This window comes from Doryrhamphus excisus, linkage group LG12 (assembly GCF_037039965.1).
Source record: "Doryrhamphus excisus strain RoL-2023G ecotype Guam linkage group LG12, RoL_Dexc_Guam_v1.1, whole genome shotgun sequence".
NCBI lineage: Eukaryota > Metazoa > Chordata > Actinopteri > Syngnathiformes > Syngnathidae > Doryrhamphus > Doryrhamphus excisus.
Window position 1 is genome coordinate 16826555 of NC_136368.1, and position 21876 is coordinate 16848430.

Sequence of the window (21876 nt, forward strand, 5' to 3'; positions counted from 1 at the left end):
ATTTTCAGCTTAACCATTTTTTGCTTATTTTTGTTATTTCTTCAAATCCTCTAATTGCTTCACAGAATGCTAATTTCATATTTTCATGAGGCTTCTATGTCTTCACCTATGATTCGCATCATTAATTAATTATAATTAAATAACTGTTCAAATGTGATTTGAGATTGGATGTCAATCAAAATTATTGTGACAAGTGTAAAAAGAAGTTAACCTCAATAAAAATATGACACAACACTGTACCATATCAGATGCTGCTGCTGATGCTGTCACTAAATGGTTAGCTGGTCCAAGGCCTATTTAGCACCTGGTTCCTTGGTTGTAAGCATCTATCATATGTGTATCTGTGCTTCCAATTCCCTGGGCACTTTGAGGACACGCGAGTAGGTAACACTACCTATGTAGTGAGGAGAGTCAGAGTCACTTGATCCTCACTCCAAGCAGGAGCACTCACCTGCTCAGGTGTCATTTGCACCGAACAAGAGGCCAGAGAAAGAAGAACACATGGGGTAAGGGGCATCTTTTTTGTCAGTTTTAGAAAATGTACAATTCAATTTGGACTGCGTCATGATGACGAAGAGCTTTGCTGACATCAGTAAGTTTGGACTTAACTCATCCTTCATTATTTTATTTTTTTACCCAATCTCCATCGCTACCTATCCATATCTGATTTCTGTTTTTGCAGGTTCCGCAACCAACACCGGTGTGAATGAAACCCCAACATCCTCAACAGTAAGACTACGTAATGATGGTGTTATATAAATGAGCTGTGTGACACATTTTAGTTTTATCATTGATAATTGAGATGAGCTAAAGCAGGGGTCACCAATGCGGTGCCCAGGACCACATGAGGCACCTGCAAGCCTCACAAGACAAAATGTTGGCGACCCCTGAATTGGAGTTTCTTAAAACTGAATAAGAATATACATATTGTTACATATTACATATTGTTATTAGCAATTGTAGTAGTTGTATTATTAGCCAACAACACTTTTACACTTCAAAAAGCTCAACAGACAAGTGATGAGAATTCCAGCTCTTTTGGACAGATGGTTCTCAAAGGAGCTGGTTCTTTAGATTTTCATGTTACTTCAATTAATTTATGACCAAAAAATAATGTACAAAACATATATTCTATTATAATGCGTGTCCATGACTTAGAATATATATTTGTTTTATTATACTGGAAGAGTGCTACAAAATTGTACAAAACAAATTTGACAAAAATATAATATACTTGTATACAGTGAAGAAAATAAGTATTTGAACACCCTGCTATTTTGCTATTTCTCCCACTTAGAAATCATGGAGGGGTCTGAAATTTTCATCGTAGGTGCATGTCCACTGTGAGAGAGATAAACTAAAAAGAAAAATCCAGAAATCACAATGCATGATTTTTTAACAATTTATTTGTGTGATACAGCTGCTAATAAGTATTTGAACACCTGAGAAAATGAATGTTAATATTTGGTACAGTAGCCTTTGTTTGCTATTACAGAGGTCAAACGTTTCCTGTAGTTTTTCACCAGGTTTGCACACACTGCAGGAGGGATCTTGGCCCACTCCTCCACACAGATCTTCTCTAGATCAGTCAGGTTTCTGGGCTGTCGCTGAGAAACACGGAGTTTGAGCTCCCTCCAAAGATTTTCGATTGGGTTCAGGTCTGGAGACTGGCTGGGCCATGCTAGAACCTTGATATGCTTCTTACGGAGCCACTCCTTGGTTTTCCTGGCTGTGTGCTTCGGGTCGTTGTCGTGTTGGAAGACCCAGCCACGACCCATCTTCAATGCTCTGACAGAGGGAAGGAGGTTGTTCCCCAAAATCTCACAATACACGGCCCCAGTCATCCTCTCTTTAATGCAGTGCACTCGTCCTGTCCCATGTGCAGAAAAACACCCCCAAAGCATGATGCTACCACCCCCATGCTTCACAGTAGGGATGGTGTTCTTCGGATTGTACTCTTCATTCTTCTTCCTCCAAACACGCTTATTGGAATTATGACCAAAAAGTTCTATTTTGGTCTCATCTGACCATAAAACTTTCTCCCATGACTCCTCTGTATCATCCAAATGGTCATATGCAAACTTAAGACGGGCCTTGACATGTGCTGGTTTAAGCAGGGGAACCTTTCGTGCCATGCATGATTTCACATCATGACGTCTTAGTGTATTACCTACAGTAACCTTGGAAACGGTGGTCCCAGCTCTTTTCAGGTCATTGACCAAGTCCTGTCGTGTAGTTCTGGGCTGATTCCTCACCTTTCTTAGAATCATTGAGACCCCACGAGGTGATATCTTGCATGGGGCTCCACTCCGATTGAGATTGACCGTCATGTTTAGCTTCTTCCATTTTCTAATGATAGCTCCAACAGTGGACCTTTTTTCACCAAGCTGCTTGGTAATTGCTCCGTAGCCCTTTCCAGCCTTGTGGAGGTGTACAATTTTGTCTCTGGTGTCTTTGGACAGCTCTTTGGTCTTCGCCATGTTACAAGTTAAAGTCTTACTGATTGTATGGGGTGGACAGGTGTCTTTATGCAGCTAACGACCTCAAACAGGTGCATCTGATTCAGGATGATACATGGAGTGCAGGTGGACTTCTAATGGGCAGACTAACAGGTCTTTCAGGGTCAGAATTCTAGATGATACACAGGTGTTCAAATACTTATTAGCAGCTGTATCACACAAATAAATTGTTAAAAAATCATGCATTGTGATTTCTGGATTTTTCTTTTTAGTTTATCTCTCTCACAGTGGACATGCACCTACGATGAAAATTTCAGACCCCTCCATGATTTCTAAGTGGGAGAAATAGCAAAATAGCAGGGTGTTCAAATACTTATTTTCTTCACTGTATATAATATACCATGTGTGATATATTAAGTATTAATTATATTGTTAAATAGTCCACAAGTACGATCTTTCAGCTTTTTGTTTTTCCTCTTAGGAATTTAAGGTAGAAGCACCTGAACAACCAGACTCCTCCAGGATCGAAGTGGTCTCTGTGACAGAGGAAGACCTCCCCACTGTTGAGACCCCAAACACAATAAACGTCAGCCCCCTGGGTAGCTTAAATGCTGACTCACCTTCTGAGAACAATTTGAGCAAACCCGCAGATTCCCAGACTTTAACTGCATGTAGTCCAACCATGCCAGTCACCAAGATTCAGCCATTTATGATTGGTAAGTCCTAACCCAGTAACACACTCAGTGTTTGTTCTAGTATTACCATGCTTTGATTACGACTAGTGAACGTAATTATAGGGAATATAACAGTGTTGTTGTCAACAGATGATGATTTGGACAGTAAATGGAAGACAAGACTGCTGGCTCATCGCATGGAGTTGATAATTGCTACATGTATCATCCTGGTGGTCACACTTGTTCTTGGTATTGGCCTTGGGGGTGAGTGTTCTACTTCTTTTATTGTGACATTTTCAATAATGTTGTTTTGCACCGTACACAACTTGAAATTTATGCAATGTTTTATGAAAATAACCCCCTGTGTGTGTATGTCTATAGTGGGTCTCAGCTGTGTGGGGAAGTTTCGTTGCGGCTTTTCCTCCCAATGCATTAGAAGCTCGGCACAGTGTGACGGAGAGGTGAACTGTGGCAATGGGGAGGACGAGCTTGGCTGTGGTGAGAAACAATCATGTTGGCTTTCTATTCTTATCTTATACTTATCTTGACATATCTACTCCTTATGTCAATGGCTTTGTGTCTGCTTCTACTTCTACGTATTTGTGTATATTTACATGTTTTTGGTTATTAGTCGTCAGTCTAGGGGAAAATTTCACCTCAAAAACGCGTTTGTCCAGTACCTTCCATGTTGTTCATTTTGACATAGTGTATTAACAAATTGGACGTAAAATCACACAGTAGGGAAAAAAAGTGATTACAGTACAGGTTCCAGACCCGACCGGCAAAAGTGAGACAAGACTTAGTTAAGAAGTGGAACTCCGTTTTTGCCCGATGTCTTTCTTATGAGTCAAGAACACTGACCTTAACTGAGGAAAGCGAGGCCTGGAGTTCTTTGAATGTTGTTGTGGGGTCTTTCGTGACCTCTTGGATAAGTCGTTGCTGCGCTCTTGGGCTAATTTTGGTTGGCCGGGAGTCCTGGGAACATTTGTGCATAACAGCTCTCACTGTGGGAATGGCTTTATAAGCTTTTCCAGATTCAATGAATCTTGGTTAAGTTGGGATTCAAGTGTTATGATTGTTATGATTCTGAGTGAAAATCACTTTTTCACACACTCTGTGATGGTTGTGAACTGAGTACACAATTCTCATAAATTTCTGTGCATGCACTCTGTTGACGGATGACTCGAGTGAATCGAATACCCGATCGACTTCAGTATACAAGAGCCAGTCATAGGATTCATTAATATTACCCTTCCCTCTCCTCCAAAGCAACCAAATGACCTTTGATCAAAGTTATCAACATTTGCAGTTGAAAATAGGCAAAAAAAAAAAATTTTACATTTGTTTTACAAGCGGATCCATTTCCTTTTGTTCTACACCACACGTGACAACACTAAGTGAATATTATTGATCATAAATCTGGTTTTACTTAACCGGTTTAACTCAAATTAACTCATCTCTGCGTTCTTGACCCATGTGAGATCACTTAGTTTGCACTGACTCTTCCATGTGATGCCCCTCTCCACCATATTACAGTGTAGATGGTATTTTACCTAAGGTTTTACATATTAATAACTGTCTGCTTTTTGTGTCAGTGCGTCTCAGTGGGCGGAGTTCAGTCCTGCAGGTCCAGAGAGGGGGTGTGTGGAGGACAGTCTGCTCCGAGGACTGGAACAATTGGCTCGGAGCGTCGGCCTGCAAACAGCTGGGATACACGAGGTGTTGTCCTCACTGGTCCCATTGTGGGGGTCACAGTGTTGTTCTGCTGTAGCGTGGTGCTTTCAAGATCTCCTTTTGTATAAGTTGTAAAATTTGGAGATCAAACAAACAAAAGGTTTTTGAAAAATATGCCATTTTCAGATTTGACTAAATCTTGAGACTTGAGCTCAGTGACTATGTAAACAATTTACCCTTCAAGGGATGCTTTGATTTTCTGTGTGTAATGCTTGTGACGCTACAGAAAGATTAACACATATAAAAATGTTATCCTACTGGAAATTGTACAATACTCTATCACACACAGACGTCCTGTATCATTTTATTCGACCTCGCCTTGTTGCCTTTTTTTGTACCGAATCACTATAAAACAACAATTTCCCGCGTTATCAAAAACGCATTCTGATTTTGGTTCATTTCAGTAGTATGATTAGATTGTGTTTTTCGTGTCTTTGGCAGTTATGTGGAGTCGTTCTTCATCCCACTGACCACCATTGAGGAGCGCCTTCAGCACCATTTGGTGTCCATCAACCTGAGCCAATCACAGATCATAAAGCTACAAAATGCTCCAATATTCAGGTAAACATCAAATAGTCATTTCAGTCAAACCTAGGTTTTCATATGCCCCAGTTTTTGTCAGTGATTAATTGTTTTTTTGTTGAAAATCATTAGTGTTGCTTGTAACTGGTTTATTTAAGCTAGCTTTCAGTCGTGTCATTGGGATACACCTATTTTGACTGAAGCCCTCTAAAAATAACTAACAACTTTGCATCGTATGATATACATTGCTGTGATCAAACATTAACACGTACACTGATGATAACATGTAATAGTTGCAGTATCTTGCCGTATTTTGATGATTTTATACTCCGCCTAACGCCCGAAGTCAGATGGAATAGGCTCCAGCATACCCCGCGACCCTCGTGAGAATAAGCGGTAGCAAATGAATGAATGAATACTTATGCTAGTTCCTTCAACATCAATAACAGCAGCGACAACACTTACGATGTCCGTTCTCCTTGGGATGGCTGTATGTTCCAGCACATGACGTGTGCTCCAGTCCTCAGGTAAAAAAATGCGGACGGCAAACCAGCACTTTGTTGAGTTTTTGTAGCGAAATTGAGAGTTAGGTATCCACTCTTTCGTATGTGAATGGCGCCGAGACTAGCAATTAGCGACGCCTCGTGTTAGCCCGCGAGATAAAAATAGTTTTTCAGCTGCTACAATAATAATATCGTTGTAACTTGGTTAATATATAAATAAGTATGAGTAAATGGAACACTGTTGGCGTTTTTTGTGAGGGCTTTAGCGTCAAAATATGTATTTCCCATGTCGCCCGTTGCTAGCTAGCTCATATAAACCCGTTTCCACGTGCTAGAACGTGTGCATGTTTCACATAAGGATTATGAATTATGGGCAAATTTCCCCCAGAAAAGTGTCTAAACAAAACATGTTACAGATTCATTGGATTTACATTTATTCCTATAGGAAAAATGCCTCCGTTTTTTTACATTTCAGTTTGCATTGAACCTTTTGGAATTAATTAACAAAAACTGAGGTACCACTGTATATGTATAAAAGTATGGTGACAATACATGATATTCTGAAATCCTAACGAAAAGAAGACAAAGCGAACATTAAAAATGACAGTTTCCTGAGTCCGAACCCTTTTTATCTTCTAACCGAATCATGATTGTGTTTTCATTTTTGTTATTGTTGTACTTCTAGATGGCACCTTTATAATGAATCTTGGGATAACTTTGTCAAACACATGTGTCTGACCATAATCATTTATGGTAATAAAATTACAGATTTATGGTAATATTCTTGATACACCTCCTGTATCCTTTTGTGTCCTGGTAACGGTTTTCATAATCTGTCACTGAGCTCTACTGATATCGCCTGCTTGTATGTCTTGTGTCCCCTCAGTAAAAGCCAATGTACCTCAGGAAAAGTGACAACACTGAAATGTCTGGGTGAGTAAACTGCTGGTTTTGTTTTAGGATTTTAGATTTTCAGGAAAGAAAGCATACTCATTTATGGCCAGAAGAATCACAGTGACATGTGTGTTAGCAACACAATGGATCCGATGCGGCTTTGTGCCCATTTGGGGCCGCTTCGTCATTGTCTTGAAGGACCCATATTCTAATGGAGAAGGGCAGAAACCGTGTTTTCTGCTCAATATGTGTACTTTATGATCTTGAGTTTTATAACCTAGAAATTCCATCTAACCTTTCTAACCAATTCTGTCCATAGAGTGTGGCTTCAGACCAAAGTACACAACACGTATTGTCGGGGGAAACCTCTCCCGGCCTGGCCAGTTCCCCTGGCAGGTTAGCCTCCATTTCAGCAGTGAGCATCTCTGTGGCGGCTCCATCATAACGTCACTCTGGATTCTCACTGCAGCACACTGTGTGTTTGGGTGAGTGGTACATGTAGCTTTATCTATTGGATAAATGTATTCTACCTGGGCCTGTCTCTTGTCTCTCACTGTGAAATGCATCACCGGGGTTGTGGTTGAGTCTTCTAACATGACACTGACACAAAATATACAGCCAAGGCAACAAAGGGGTGCTTCATGAAGAAGCACAAGATGGCATGGCAGTCACTGGATTTAATCCCATAGAAACAATCTCTGGAAAAATTCCCAACCCTTGCAGAGATGTGTGTTTGTTGTTGATACTAGTTGAAATAAATTATTATTATTATTTGAAAAGGTTTAATATAGTTTATATTATATATGATGTGCTATACATATCACTATTGACAGTTACTATGGTACCCATTATGTCATTATATGGTCATATCACCTCGTACTTCGGTACATGATTTAAAAAAAAAAAAAAACTATATTAGGAAAGCAGGAAGTGAACAAATGTAACAGTTACTGATTGTAAAAGTACCAGATGGAGGGGTAGGATTTAATAAGCTTTGCTTCTTCCTACTCCTTTTGGACATGTGGAACTGTGAACTGATTATGTGATGCATTCAATTGTAATCTGGTGCATATTCAAATGAAATAAAACCATTACCATATATTGTTTTTGTTTTAATGTTGACCTGTCCTCTTATTAGGTTTACAGACCCTTCTATGTGGACAGTCCATGTGGGACGGACGGAGCAGCCAGTCCATGGTGCCCAGTCTCTTGCAGTGGAGCAGATTATATTCCACACTCGATATCGCCCCAAAGGCCTGGATTATGATATCGCACTCATGAAACTCGCCAAGCCCCTTGTTTTTAATGGTAGGGATTTTTTGTTGATGGCTGTGTTGGGTTAATAGGAGTGAATGTAAGTGTGAGTGGTCACAGCATTGACCCCTGCAGAATGCCATAACTAAAGAAATCATCCTATTTTAGGATTTGTGGAGCCAATCTGCCTGCCTAATTATGGGGAGGAATTTGAGGAAGGCACAATGTGCTGGATCTCTGGATGGGGGGCAACTGAGGATGAAGGTGAGAATCAACTCATCAAACATATTCACTATCGGCATGAACTAATTTGGAAGTGTTCTTTGGCTTTTACAGGAGAGACCAGCGTCTTTTTACGCTCTGCAATGGTGCCCATTCTTTCCACAAAGACCTGCAACCAGCCTGAGGTTTACCAGGGCCTGATCTCACCGTGGATGGTCTGTGCAGGATACCTGGAGGGCGGAACTGACTCCTGTCAGGTGATATTTTTAGTATTACTATATTATTTTACACCATAGTACTTCTGCAAAATGCATTTGTATAAAGTGTTGACAATATGAACTAAAGTTATAGTTATCCAAAGGCTATATTGATTTTTATTGTCCTGTTTTTGGTGTTTGTAGTTAGTTTTGTCTGTACAATAAGGGTTTGAGCTGGAAGTATTTCCTCAGGGGGACAGCGGGGGGCCTCTGGCCTGTGAGGGCGCCTCTGTATGGAAGCTGGTTGGTGCAACGAGTTGGGGTATTGGCTGTGCTATCAGGAACAAGCCAGGCGTTTACACCAGGATCACACACTCGCTTAGCTGGCTCAGGCAACAGATGGAGGTCAGTGCATGTTTTTGGTCGTGTACCTACGGTATCTCACAAAAGTGAGTACACCCCTCACATCTCAGCAACCTTCTTTTGTCATGTGACAATACAATAGGAAGGAAATGCAGATATACTTTAACTGTAGTCCGTGTAAAACCATTATTGTCTAAATACTATAGCATCGCAATAGCAATACAGGTGAGTAGCAGGATATGTCGTTGCTCTTGGTTGCATGAGTGCTCCTGGGGAGCTGCAGTTCATTGAGGGAAACATTGTGAACATTGGGAAACCTTTCCAAGTTGATCATGAGCACACACCCTCAACGTGAAGTTGATATCGTGAGCACCTGATGGGCATCCTTAAGCAGAAGCAGCATAAAAAAAATACATATTGTCAATGACAACACAACTGAACACAAAATGCAGTTTTTAAATGAAACTTAAACCTAATAACTGGTTGCTGGAATGTGAGGGTGTACTTGTAACTGCTGCTAGATACTGTATAGTATAATATGCATTGACTCAAGTTCATATTGCCCATCGGAACATTAGCGAGAAAGGTAGTTATCGTAATAAAACAAAACAAGGCAAGGCAGCGCAGCTGAAGATATTTTCATCTTGTTTTTCAGAGGGAAGGAAGTCTTAACTCAACCCTCAACTAAGACAACTGAATTCCTTGTTAATGCAGACGGCCACATTGTTAGGAGACAGAAGGAAATGATGCACCAAGGAGTTAAGAGATTGTTTATTCCAAAATAGAAAGCTCTAAGGCAAACCATACAAAGAGAAAAAAATGAATGCTTCATAAAAAGCAAGACAGATATGAGAGAGAACATCTCAGGTTTTTTTGTAACACATTTCGGGAAACTCTCTCAAGTTCTCAAAAATGTATACGAACCAAATTACTGCGACTATTGACAGACAACTGTTGCACAGCACCACCATTCAAAAAAAAGAAGAGGTGCCACAGTTTGTGCAGTAACTGAGCGATTAAACATTTGAAATGTTTCACGGTGTGTAGTGGCAGGGGGGGCGGGACTAACAAGTGACAACTCGAGTCGTAGTGCATGCCAATGAAAAGGGAGCCCAACAGTCAAGTCGGACTGTTTAATGTGGTCACATCTATGTGTACATAAATAAAAGACTGCGTGCTCAATGTAATAATTCCGTGTGTCTTTTTGTGGCCCTTCTCAAGTGAAGAAGACCCTTGTGATTGCATGATCAGCGTAGTGTTTTGGATTGTGCATTTTATATTTGAAAACATCCAGGATACCATTGTAAAATGTTTAAATTACATAATGTATGGTATACACAATGTGGGTAAACTCCTCCATTAAAAAAAAAAAACCAAGACACAGATACTGGAGTCATGTTAGAGACTCAGGTACTGAAAAGAATACAAAGTCAAATTCTTGGTGATTCTTCCGCAATTTAGCATATTTTAACCATTTTGTTTTGTGCTTCTTGGCAACAAGTCTTTAAAAAACACATGTAAGGCCTTGTTAGTATTCTAAGATTAAAACCAATTTAAATAATTTCATTCCTTTTCTTTTTTTTTAGAAAACTTCAAAGAACCCTGGAAAACAGGGTTATTAGCTTTATGAATATGTACATAAATATCCCTTACAAAACAGAACAAAATAATGAAACAAAAAAACACTATTTTCATATGTATGTATATAAAAATAAGCATCTCATTTTTTATTTTAAATCTCCCCCAAAGCTCTGTTCAGCTTGCAGAGTCCACATGAGAGGAGCCAGTCATAAGAGTGCACAGATCTACTCAAAACACAAGCATGCAAAAAGAGACAAACCCTTACAGATACAACCTTAAAATGTTGTCATCCAAACTTACAATCAGCTCAGGATTGGCAACAGGGGTCAAGAAAAAACAATATTAATTATGTCAATATTTATTCATGTAGCATACAAACTTGCTTCGGGTGTTTTAACACTTTTTCTTCTGGTGAATTTTTTTAGCTTAAATATACAAAAAAAGTGCACTCTCCTACATCAACTAAAAAAAAAAAACTGAAATTAAACTCTGATGTACACACGCGCAGCATAAATTGGCATTCAGCAAAGTTGGATTTTAGGACGCGGCAAATCTCATGTGTCCTGTGTTGTGCTCTCTATAAACCTAACGTGTCTGTCTGTACATGACAACGACAGCCAGGAAACCCATGTGGAGACTTATACTACATGTCTTGGACACGTACTGTGTACAGTATGTATTTGTGAGAGGGGAGTGTCCTTTACTGCAACGAATCGCTGTTGTCGAGGCCCAGTCCAGCCATATCTGCATCATCGTCATCATCGCCGCTATCGCCGGACTCGTCTTCGCTATGGCCTCCGAGCATCACTTGCTGGACTGCCAGCGTGGCGCCGTCTGATGTCAGGCTCTGCAGACCCTCGACATTCATTGTCACCAATGTACCTGGCAACCGGAGAGGGGAATTAATGAGCTTTTTTCAATTAAACATTCATTCATTTTCTACCGCTTGTCCTCATGAGGGTCGCGGGGGGCAAGAGGCAGGGTACACCCCGGACTGGTGGCCAGCCAATCACAGGGCACATATAGACAAACAACCATTCACACTCACATTCATACCTATGAACAATTGCCAATTAACCTAGCATGTTTTTGGAATGTGGGAGGAAACCGGAGTACCCGGAGAAAACCCACGCATGCACTCCACACAGATGGCCGAGTGTGGAATTGAACCCTGTGAGGTCTGTGCGCTAACCACTTGACCGCCATACAGCTCTCAATTAAACATGTCCAGCCATAAAATGTGTTGGGACTAATCAAATTCGCATTAAGCTAATAAAACTGCATATGAGGAAGAAAATGATACAAAATTGATTATTTAGGATTAAAAAAAAAAACATGCAGTGGAGTGACACTTTGGGTGGAATGAGGATGATTCCACCCAAAGCCCCCCCAAGACATTTAAAAACGTTTGGATGCATGCATAGAAAATCAATGTATCTATCAATTTTCTATGCTGCTTATCCTCATTAGGGTCGGTGAGGTATGCTGGAGCCTATCCCAGCTAACTTCATGGCATCGAAAATTTTCAGTCAAAATTGACATGCATTATTACCATGCTTTTACTGGACCCAAAAACAAATGTGGTGGGCTGAATGTGGCCCCTGGGCCTTTAGTTTGACACCTGTGCCCTCAACCATTTCTTGCCAGCTCATCATGCCTGAACTGTGCTAATAAAAACTGTGCTGCATACCATCTGGCATTGTAACTTGCTGCGGAGTGCCTCCCCCTGAGGCAATGGAGTCAGGCCAGAAACGCTGAAGTGGTCGGTTCTGTGGAGTCTTCTTTTTTGTTTTAGGTGTTTCAGAGGAACTAGCATCCAACATGGGCTGCAGAATCCGCCTTCGAGCGTTTATAAACCTGCAAAAGCAAAAAGGAAGGATAGCTTTCGAGTAGCTCTTCTCTCATTAATATGCACAATGTTTACTTTTTCCTCCCAGAAGAACATTCCTAATACTCCCACGGGAAAAACATAACTCCGTATGTAACCGATAGACTGCTGCCTGCAGGGTGCCAACCTTGACACCTATTCCAAGCATCCTGCCCTCTTCCTACTTTGAAAAGCCTAAATGTATGCTTTGGGTTCCTGACAATTCGTCTTCATCTTCGGCTTTCTAGTGGAAGGTTGGAGGTTTTGTGCCAAAATTAATTCCCTCCACCTTGACTGAGGGCGTACTCACACTAGGCCAAGTGTACCCTGCCTGGGCCCACCAGCACATTTGGCTCATGTGAGGGCACTCATTCGCGTCCAGGTGCTCCTCGGAAACGAGTGGAAAAGGTAGGAGATTCCATGCACACACATGACAGTAATGTCATCGCTTCTCACGGATTAATAATAAAAAATAGACACCATTCATAATAGAAACAATAGAAATACTCCAAGAGTATAAGACTTATTTGTGACTAAATAATCCATTGTGATTCCTGACACTGACATTTGCTGTGGTGTGTGTGTGTGTGTGTGTGTTATTTTAGCAGTTTATAAACTGAGTTACTGTGAGGTAAACACATGACAAGACAGCAAGCCAATAAAGTGTTGTGCAGTCAAAACAAGCAGAGCAAAGAGAAGATCAGCAGATCAACTTGACTCACCAATTATTGACCTGTAGGAGTGTCAGATTTGTTTGACTGGCTATCTGTTTCTTTTCATCCTCTGTCGGATACGGATGCTGCACAAGGGGAAGGATGATACTTTGTTGTTTTTGTTTTGAGCAGTTCGACATTTACAGACTTGATGCAACACAGACTCACCCCAATGTGCTGAAAAAGCCACGAGCGCATGACATTCGTGGCTTGTTTGGGTAAAACCCCACGCTTGTTTTTTGTTGAGCTGTCCTCGTGATTGAAGAGATTCAAGTCCTGGTGAAACCGCAGCTGAAGCTGGGGAGACAGACGCTAAATTAGCCAAAACAAATAAAAACAACATTCCACTCATTTTCTATCATTTTCTATAGCGCTTGCCAATATGGATACAGAGCTAACATTTCAACTTCCATGGCATTCATTCAAATATATCATGCAACGTACCCCTGGGATCAATACTGGGACCACAACTGTTCACCCTATATACTGTATCAATGTAAAGTCACAAAAGACTTAAGGCTAATATTCTCAGCAGACAATACTACAGCATTTTGTTTTCGGGAAAGCACACAAGCGCTAATAAAAAAGGTCACAGATTAAATGGCTATACTAAAAGGATGGTTTGATAAAAGCAGACCTACACAACACTAAAATAACAAGTATATGAAGTATCACATTGTCTGTACTCAATCATCATCCAACAATGTTTCTCTCAACTATTTTTTTTTCATCAATTATTACATTCATTATTTTATAATGAAGGTTATGCAACTTATTGTAAGTCTACATTTTGTACTGCCTTATTTTGTTATTTCAGAACTAGTAAAGGGTACACAATGAATACTAGAAGTGAACAAATGTCTTAGCAATTGCTCTGCATTTTCCTACTCCTTGACTGTGTAATTGTGATAGTATATGATGTTATTCCAATGTAGCATGCTAACTCCATACAGAGATGTTCAAGCGTAGATTCCCACCCTTGACGTCTTGTCCATAAAGCTACTAATACTACTACTACTACTACTACCACCGTAGTTAGCCACCAAGCGACCTATATTTATTATTTTTTGCTAGCACTGCAAACTGAGAGCCAGTCAAATATGAGAAAGTCATCTACGTACCTGATTGTTTTGGACACGTAATGACCCTGGAGAAATGGCTTGTGTTACGACTTGGCCCTGAGGAGTTACGACTGTAACAGGCTGATACACCGTGCCGCCTGTGATGAACGCACAAATGCACATAATAAATACCAGATTGTGTACAAGCGTGAGCAAGGAAAGCTTCATCACCTTTTCTACATGGCTATATTCCAACTAGGAGAGTACCTGTAGGTGGGGTAGTATGCCATGAAGACATACCTGCGACCACCTGGGTGGGATTGACTGCTGTGACGGTGACATTTCCTTGCTGCAGGGCTGAAGCTGGCACCACAATTTGACCATGAGGACTTCCCGAGATGGAGCTCGGGGCCTACGTACATAAAGAAGGCATGAGATGTTTCCTCTTTTGATCACTTCGGCGTGACCTTTAGTAGACACATGTGTATCTGACCTGTGATTTGGTTGGTGAGAAACTCGGGGCCTGGGCTTGAACGGGTGAGTATGGGCTGCCAGGCTCTCCACTCAACAGGGTCTCACTGTTCATTTTAGTTTTGAGGCAGGCAATGTATCGGCTGCAGAAGTCCTTACAAAGGTCACTCACCTTCTCTAGCTCCAGCAGGTGGATTCGCAATACCTGGATGGCTTTTACCATCTGCAGGGCACAAAAAAAACGTTTTTAATCACACGTTTCGAAAGAAAACACAGCATCAAAGCTAGAGAGGCAAAGCGATCATCAGACTAACAGGAGGTGGTCTTCAGGTGACGTACAAGTTTCCATTCCTAGACTGATGCAAGTCAGATCTTATACTTAAACACATCTAAAAGGGTATGTGTAGTTGTGTTTTGTGATATCCTACTGTCTGTGAACATGACATGTGTGGCTGCTCGCAGAGAGGATGCGCTGTTCGGATTAGTCTTGTGTTCATGGACCGAAAATTATTTTTTCAAATACAGTGACAGATGATGAGGACAAAAGGTCTAAATTGGAGAAATAATGTGAATTTCTATCAATCCATTTTCTACTGCTTATCCTATCCCAGCCTATCCCAGCTGAGTGGTGAAGAATCTACAAACTCATCATTGATGAACCGATGTATCTCACCAAGTTATCAAGTTCTGGGTCTTCACTGAAAAAGGGCTTCCCTTCCTTCTCTTGACAGCGGACAAAGTTCTCAATGTCGACATCGAAGCTCGCCGAGGTGATGCAGTCAGAACTAAGCGTCGACAGCTCACACTTCTCAAACAGCAGAGCCAACAGAGGGAAAAGGGGATGTCTGGGAATGTCACAAAACACACTTAGTAGTAGTCTTAGGAGTGGAACAATGCATGAAACAGGTCTAAAATTCATAGAAATGACGAATGGATGGGATAAATTCAGATTTAAAGTTACTTATTAGATCATATCAAAATATGTAATTTAATTTTACAGTTTTTTTTACTAAATAAGACATCCGACTTGCAAGTCATGTTGCCAGTTTGTATGTTAAAAGTTGAAATGCAACGCATGTGGCCCCCGGGCTGTAGTTTGCCCACCCCTGTCATATCTGGATGACACGGCTGTCTTCCGGTTCCCGGCGTCAATCAAAATTCCACTGTATGTCCATTACCGATACACCCTTTACACCAGTAACTCTACTGGTGAGAAAAGCACGTGGATCAGCATCTACTGAATGCGAGTGGGCAGCACATCAGATATACAAGTCTCAAGCAATTTAAGTAACAACCCAAAGTTAAGAGTCATATATTGAGGATAGTTTGTCTCTGTCAATCTTAAGGCAATGAAAACATACTTTTCTATTTTCATACAGTCACAGATAAAACTCAAAAGCAGGGAACAGAGACTCAGTTCTACCTATATATGGAGGCTTTGTCCACATCCATGGGCGTCTGTGGCTCTGTGAGAGTCGGGCTGGGTGCCTCTGCCAACATCCCCTCAAACTTCTCCTCTGAATCACTCTCTACCTTGGCGACACCTTGCATCTGCAGGAAAAATTTAAATAAAACATGGAAATCAAAGCACGGGAAAAAAAATACAACACTGGAGTAGCAAACACTGAAAAGATGAAAAAAAATAAAGGCGGAGCTAGCTCATCATTAACACATCATGTGAAGGCCCAAGGGAAGCCAGAGGGCAAAGACACAAACTAACAGAGGCTTTCTTCATGATGACACCATCTGGCAACTACAGACTAAATATTTGAAAATAATCGAAATTGGTTGAAAAATACGACCACTGTGAACCAAAATGTCTTGACAGGGGAAGATGTGGGACTTGGCAACAATCTGACAATGAATTATTGTTGTGACAAGATTAAAATGTGTCAAGATTTTCTGAGAAAACAAACTAAAAATCTGTGAATGTGTAGTAATTTGCCGACCTCCATCTATCGCCAACTTTGCAACAATCTGGCAATGAATTATTGTTGTGACAAGATTAAAATGTGTCAAGATTTTCCTGAGAAAACAAACTAAAAATCTGTAAATGTGTAGTAATTTGCCGACCTCCATCTATCACCAGTTTTGCAACAATCTGGCAATGAATTATTGTTGTGACAAGATTAAAATGTGTCAAGATTTTCCGAGAAAACAAACTAAAAATCTGTGAATGTGTAGTAATTTGCCGACCTCCATCTATCGCCAACTTTGCAACAATCTGGCAATGAATTATTGTTGTGACAAGATTAAAATGTGTCAAGATTTTCTGAGAAAACAAACTAAAAATCTGTAAATGTGTAGTAATTTGCCGACCTCCATCTATCGCCAACTTTGCAACAATCTGGCAATGAATTATTGTTGTGACAAGATTAAAATGTGTCAAGATTTTCTGAGAAAACAAACTCAAAATCTGTGAATGTGTAGTAATTTGGCGACCTCCATCTATCGCCAACTTTGCAACAATCTGGCAATGAATTATTGTTGTGACAAGATTTTCTGAGAAAACAAACTAAAAATCTGTAAATGTGTAGTAATTTGCCGACCTCCATCTATCGCCAACTTTGCAACAATCTGGCAATGAATTATTGTTGTGACAAGATTAAAATGTGTCAAGATTTTCTGAGAAAACAAACTAAAAATCTGTAAATGTGTAGTAATTTGCCGACCTCCATCTATCGCCAACTTTGCAACAATCTGGCAATGAATTATTGTTGTGACAAGATTAAAATGTGACATTTTTTTCTGAGAAAACAAACTAAAAATCTATGAATCTGTAGTAATTTGCCGACCTCCATCTATCGAATAATCCAAAATAACTATATATACACACACAGCACATGTACATAAAAATACACGTGCATACACAAAAAAAAAACAAATACAAGATGGCAACTAAAAAGTTACAGTATCATGCTGACTTTCCATTTCATTTTTTTTCCACAGTCATTAACTGTTAAACTAGCTTTAAATTTAAATGGAGTAGAATCTCTAATATCAAATGCCTCTTAAGTAACATAAGGACCCCGGGGCTGAACTGTCATGCCACGCAAATGTGAACACCAAAAGAAGACATCACGCAATTATTCTCCACAGAGAAAAACAACTGTGCAACATGATTGGGTGATCAAGAATTACAGAACCCTCACGAAATCCTAGTCATGGCAGATGCTTTGGGGTGGGGGCTGTCATGTCTTAGCAAATAGACAAGTGCGAGAGTTGCCCCTAAACCTTCAACTACTCAAATGAACAGTCTATATATCCCATTGGGAGCCCCTACCAGGGAGAAGTGTTATATATGTAGGTACAGATACATCCCAAAACACTAGAATATCATAAAAAAGGTTCAATGGTGGGCTTCCTTATCCTCCAACTCTCTGAACTTCATTTCCAAAAGACATACAAAATTGACTTTCATCTGCTTCTGACATTCTCTGGTCAACCAGAAATGTGCCATTTGTGTCCCATGTGTCTATTGGTCTCCAACCTCAGTTGACTTACTGGGAAGCGCCCCCAAATTCTTGAATGGATTTTGCTTCACAATCCCCTCAAGGCCGCGGGTATTCCTTTTCCTTCCACTGAACTTTCTATGAATATGCTTCGACACAGCACTCTGAACAAACGGCTTCTTAAGAAATGACTTGACCCTTCTTGTGGAGGGTGGATGTAGTTTTTCGACATCTCAAGTCAGCAGTTTCCCTCATGATTGTGTAGCCTACTGACCCAAACTGAAACCAAACATAGCTTTTGAGATAATCAGCTGATTACGGCGTGACACCATGATTTTAACATTAAACTTTTTCACAATACTAACATTTTCTGAGACACTGGAATTGTTTTTTTTTTTTTTTTTTTTACTCTGTCATCAAACAGGAACTAAAAACTTAAAATATTTCACTCTGCGTAATGAATCTATATTATAGAATATGGGTTTCACGAATGAGGAAATTCTGGACTAATTTTTCCACAGACTTTGAACCCTGCAGCATAAACAAAGATGCAGCTAATTTATGCCTAAAAGAACCACAGTTCCCATGATGCTCAGAACGCAGATTCAAGAAGTAGTTAACTGAACTCGTGAAATGGACGCTAAAGTTTGATCAAATGCAGAATTATTACAGCTTCTGGTTGAACTGCAGCGGGGAAAAAAGCGTTTCTCGCATTGGAACTGACGAGTGATGTTGGGAACACCGAGTAGGTAGCATTGCAAGGTTTGTGCATTGCAGTGTGTCTTTCTGTGTAAATATCCCATGTTACAACATGGACCCGTGTAGTCTATATACAAGTGTGGCATACAGTATAAATGTATTAACATTTCTTTAAAAAAAATAAAATTGCATGTTAGCTTTGTTTAGCATGCTAATGTTGTGTTCACCATATGGGTTAAGGTTTGTAGCTTTTTATAAAAGACTCAGAATTTATATTGTCTTATCATAACACATCTAAAAATACAATGATATATGCCGAGGTTCATATCGCCCAACATTAATCTGAAGTATCAAAATATCTCTCCTTTAAGCGTTTGTGGCAATCGAGGATTTTATGCAATGGGAGTCAATATTTTCGTCATCTGTTCCAAGGGGCACGCGGGTGGATGTTAGAGGCAGACTGATGAGCTCCTTCACTAACACAGTTGACCTGACAGTTCAGACTGCATTAGCATTGGATATATATTGTATTTACATTTACATGCAAAACATAATGTGAGAAATTATTCTTGTGTCAGAAATACCTTATTACACATTAAATACATTTGCCACACTTTCTCACCCACCTGCTGCTGCTCCCCCTTGGAGTATTTGTCAATGGAAACCGAATGGGCTGCCATCACCTTTACTGCAGATGCTGAAAGCACTGAGGCATTATAGATTGTGCTAACAGGCGGGCAACCTAAACAAAAACACACAATTTTAAGTTTATCAGCCATGATAAAGTTGCAAAGAATGTGCCCAGAGAACAGGGATTTTCAAACTTTTTGGGACCACAAAAGGCATCAATTAGTTTGACCTCCAACAATGATCTGGATGTCCCCGTCAACGTTGTTACTCCACCAATGCTAAATAAATAGCTAGTCAAAGAGTGTTGTTCTGCTGGAGAATTGAAAATCACACCTCAACCTCTGCCAAAGAGCTATAAAAGCCTGAAATCACTGCCAGAAGGGCCGACAACGTATCCTCAGTAAAATGAGCGATTTACGTACCTGCCCAGAGTTTTAAATTCATTAAAAGTAATTTAAGTGAGCATTATTGGCTCAGGATGTGTATTGGCCTAGTGACTCCTACTCATAGTTATTCACTGTTTAATAACCATAAACTAATTCATCTATTGTTATGAGAATCCTTTCTTTAGAAAAATATTGCATATATATATGACTGCACGTTATTCATTTTTTTATATTTATTCTAAAATGACAATGATCTTACTTGTAGAAAAAGACGTCAACAAATGTTGAATGTGCTGTGTGAGTGTAGATCGATTGTTTACTAATCAACACAAAAGGTCACACAAATATGACCACATTCATTGACTTAACGACATTTGCTTAACATGCGAGTCGTCGTGGGTTCCATAAAAAGCCATAAAATCCTGACATCCTTTCCTATAGCGGCCAAGCAGCTTACTCTTTGCGTTACCCTGGAACTTGTTCTAACACACCCACTGGGAGGTTAGCTTGTAGCCTCGTATCGGCTACAGCTACACGGATGTCTTTTGTGGCGGTAAAGGGTGATTCCAAACGACGCAAAAGCCTGTCGTGTATATTTATCTTTGTTATTTTCCATACCAACATTAGCATACAGTAGCGGGGTGACGTTATGTCACAATGCTGCCTGTCGCCTGCAAACATGTCACACATTAGGCTACGGTAAAAAGCCGCGGAGCCGAACCGTAGCTAACATTAGCAAAGGGAGCTAACTGTTATTTTGAAGAGTGCTAGCGTGTTGCTGCAACGAAGCCTAAAGGCAAACCGCCATGTTTATCATGTAAAGAATCACAGCCCAAACCAACTCTTCTAACAAAATAGACAATAGTGCGGGTCGTATGTATGAGAGACCTTACGGGCCGATACATAATGCGGGGGAAATAGGTTTGGAGTTTCCACTGTTGGTTTAATCAGTCATAATGTGTGTCAGTGATCATTTTATCTATCTGTATGTAATAAAGCAGCATCGTAAGTTTAATCGAAAACGTTCAGACGTGAGTCAGTCATTCATGAGACAGCTGCCCTCTTATTCCCTCCCCTCCACGCTAGCAAACAGCTGTCGGGCCTCGTTTGTAGCGTTAGCCTTGTGCTTTTCCACAACCCTCATCTACCCCCTAACGGCGACATATTCCCCCCTTCTTCCCCTTGTACACACAATATATTTTCATGGTGCTCTGTCGCTTGCCTCGCTTATCAAACATTCGCTACCCCGGCGAGGTCCGCGTTTCTCGCCCCGGGCCATTTTAACGTGCGGCTCAGATTGTTTGATTGATAGGGACGGAAAAAGAGGGATTTTGAGTGACAGCTTACCTGAGTGCCAATCTTCGTCACACTGACAAGCGGCTGCAGCAATCGGGACCCGCAGTTGTCGCGATGCGTCATCGCGTACGGGCACGCAGGGACGTTTGGCGCATTAATATTTATAAGGTGGGCGGACAATGACGTTGTGCAGAACGCTGTTCATTTATATCCGGCGAATGACGGCGAATTGGTGTAACGTAGTTGTTTTCGATCTATTTTGAGCTTGGATTTGTATATTTCCGTCGACACAAAAACACATAAGACATGCTAGCGGATAACGCAGCGCATGGAAGCAGAGACACGACAGTCATCTTAACCGCCACATCGACTCAGTCCTTTTAAATATCACATATGGAGGCAGAGTACCTTATCCAAATTCAGATTAATACACATGCTGTACATGTAGCAATCCTATTATTATACTATAAAAGTTAATTTGACCTTCTTTAACCTTTTCAAAACACATGTCCAATAGTACATTTTTTCAGTACTTTCAGTACAAATTGCTGTTCTCTATCATGAAGCTGAACAGCAAAATTCTCAAGTGTGCCAATCAATTTATTTATATAGCCTCAAATCACAAGGCATCTCATGGCACTTTACACATGGAGGTCACGTTCATCAATGAAAATCAGAGAACCAACTGAAACCTCGCATGAGAAAGCGCTTGGTGACCAAGGCAAGGGGGGGGAAAACTCTGGGGAAAGAAATCTTGCACAGAACACAGACTCTGTGGGGGCGGCCTTCTGTCTCCACAGTGTGTGAGTGTGAAAGTACACTTCCTGGTTCACTTACAATTGGTATTTCAAATCCGCTTCGTGTCATTTGCATCACCTAAAAATTTATCAACACAAAG

The 21876-nt window shown here is 40.5% G+C and overlaps 2 protein-coding genes across 4 annotated transcripts; one reads left to right on the plus strand and one right to left on the minus strand.

Moving 5' to 3' along the window:
• Window positions 1-64: 64 nt before the first annotated feature.
• Window positions 65-10403, plus strand: tmprss3a (transmembrane serine protease 3a). Its single transcript, XM_078795319.1, has 13 exons — window positions 65-729; window positions 2941-3175; window positions 3284-3397; window positions 3515-3631; window positions 4729-4852; window positions 5309-5428; window positions 6779-6825; window positions 7106-7271; window positions 7925-8094; window positions 8209-8304; window positions 8377-8519; window positions 8712-8864; window positions 9478-10403. The coding sequence occupies exons 1-13, from the start codon at window positions 565-567 to the stop codon at window positions 9508-9510; spliced, it is 1683 nt and encodes a 560-aa protein (XP_078651445.1). The 5' UTR covers window positions 65-564; the 3' UTR covers window positions 9511-10403.
• A 346-nt stretch (window positions 10404-10749) lies between these two features.
• Window positions 10750-21168, minus strand: pknox1.1 (pbx/knotted 1 homeobox 1.1). 3 transcript variants are annotated; one of them, XM_058081587.2, is made up of 11 exons: window positions 21030-21168; window positions 19296-19408; window positions 15939-16066; window positions 15189-15360; window positions 14538-14738; window positions 14312-14456; window positions 14105-14202; window positions 13152-13280; window positions 12993-13069; window positions 12094-12260; window positions 10750-11285 (listed from the first exon to the last, which is right to left on the minus strand). In XM_058081587.2, the coding sequence occupies exons 2-11, from the start codon at window positions 19344-19346 to the stop codon at window positions 11104-11106; spliced, it is 1350 nt and encodes a 449-aa protein (XP_057937570.1). In that variant the 5' UTR covers window positions 19347-19408; window positions 21030-21168; the 3' UTR covers window positions 10750-11103. The 3 variants fall into 3 exon arrangements, with proteins under 3 accessions (XP_057937570.1, XP_078651447.1, XP_078651446.1); XM_078795321.1 differs by having other exon boundaries at window positions 14345-14456; window positions 19293-19408; XM_078795320.1 differs by having other exon boundaries at window positions 19293-19408.
• Between the last annotated feature and the right edge of the window lie 708 nt (window positions 21169-21876).

Excerpts from the sequence above, each read along its gene's own strand:
- pknox1.1 (XM_078795320.1), bottom strand. The coding sequence starts at position 19,346 with ATGGCAGCCCATTCGGTTTCCATTGACAAATACTCCAAGGGGGAGCAG. Across the intron at positions 14,457-14,537 it reads TCTCACCAACCAAATCACAG|GCCCCGAGCTCCATCTCGGG; the intron begins GTCAGATACACA and ends TTATGTACGTAG. Across the intron at positions 14,203-14,311 it reads GCATACTACCCCACCTACAG|GCGGCACGGTGTATCAGCCT; the intron begins GTACTCTCCTAG and ends CGTTCATCACAG.
- tmprss3a (XM_078795319.1), top strand. The coding sequence starts at position 565 with ATGATGACGAAGAGCTTTGCTGACATCAGTAAGTTTGGACTTAACTCA. Across the intron at positions 4,853-5,308 it reads AAACAGCTGGGATACACGAG|TTATGTGGAGTCGTTCTTCA; the intron begins GTGTTGTCCTCA and ends TGTCTTTGGCAG. Across the intron at positions 7,272-7,924 it reads GCAGCACACTGTGTGTTTGG|GTTTACAGACCCTTCTATGT; the intron begins GTGAGTGGTACA and ends TCCTCTTATTAG.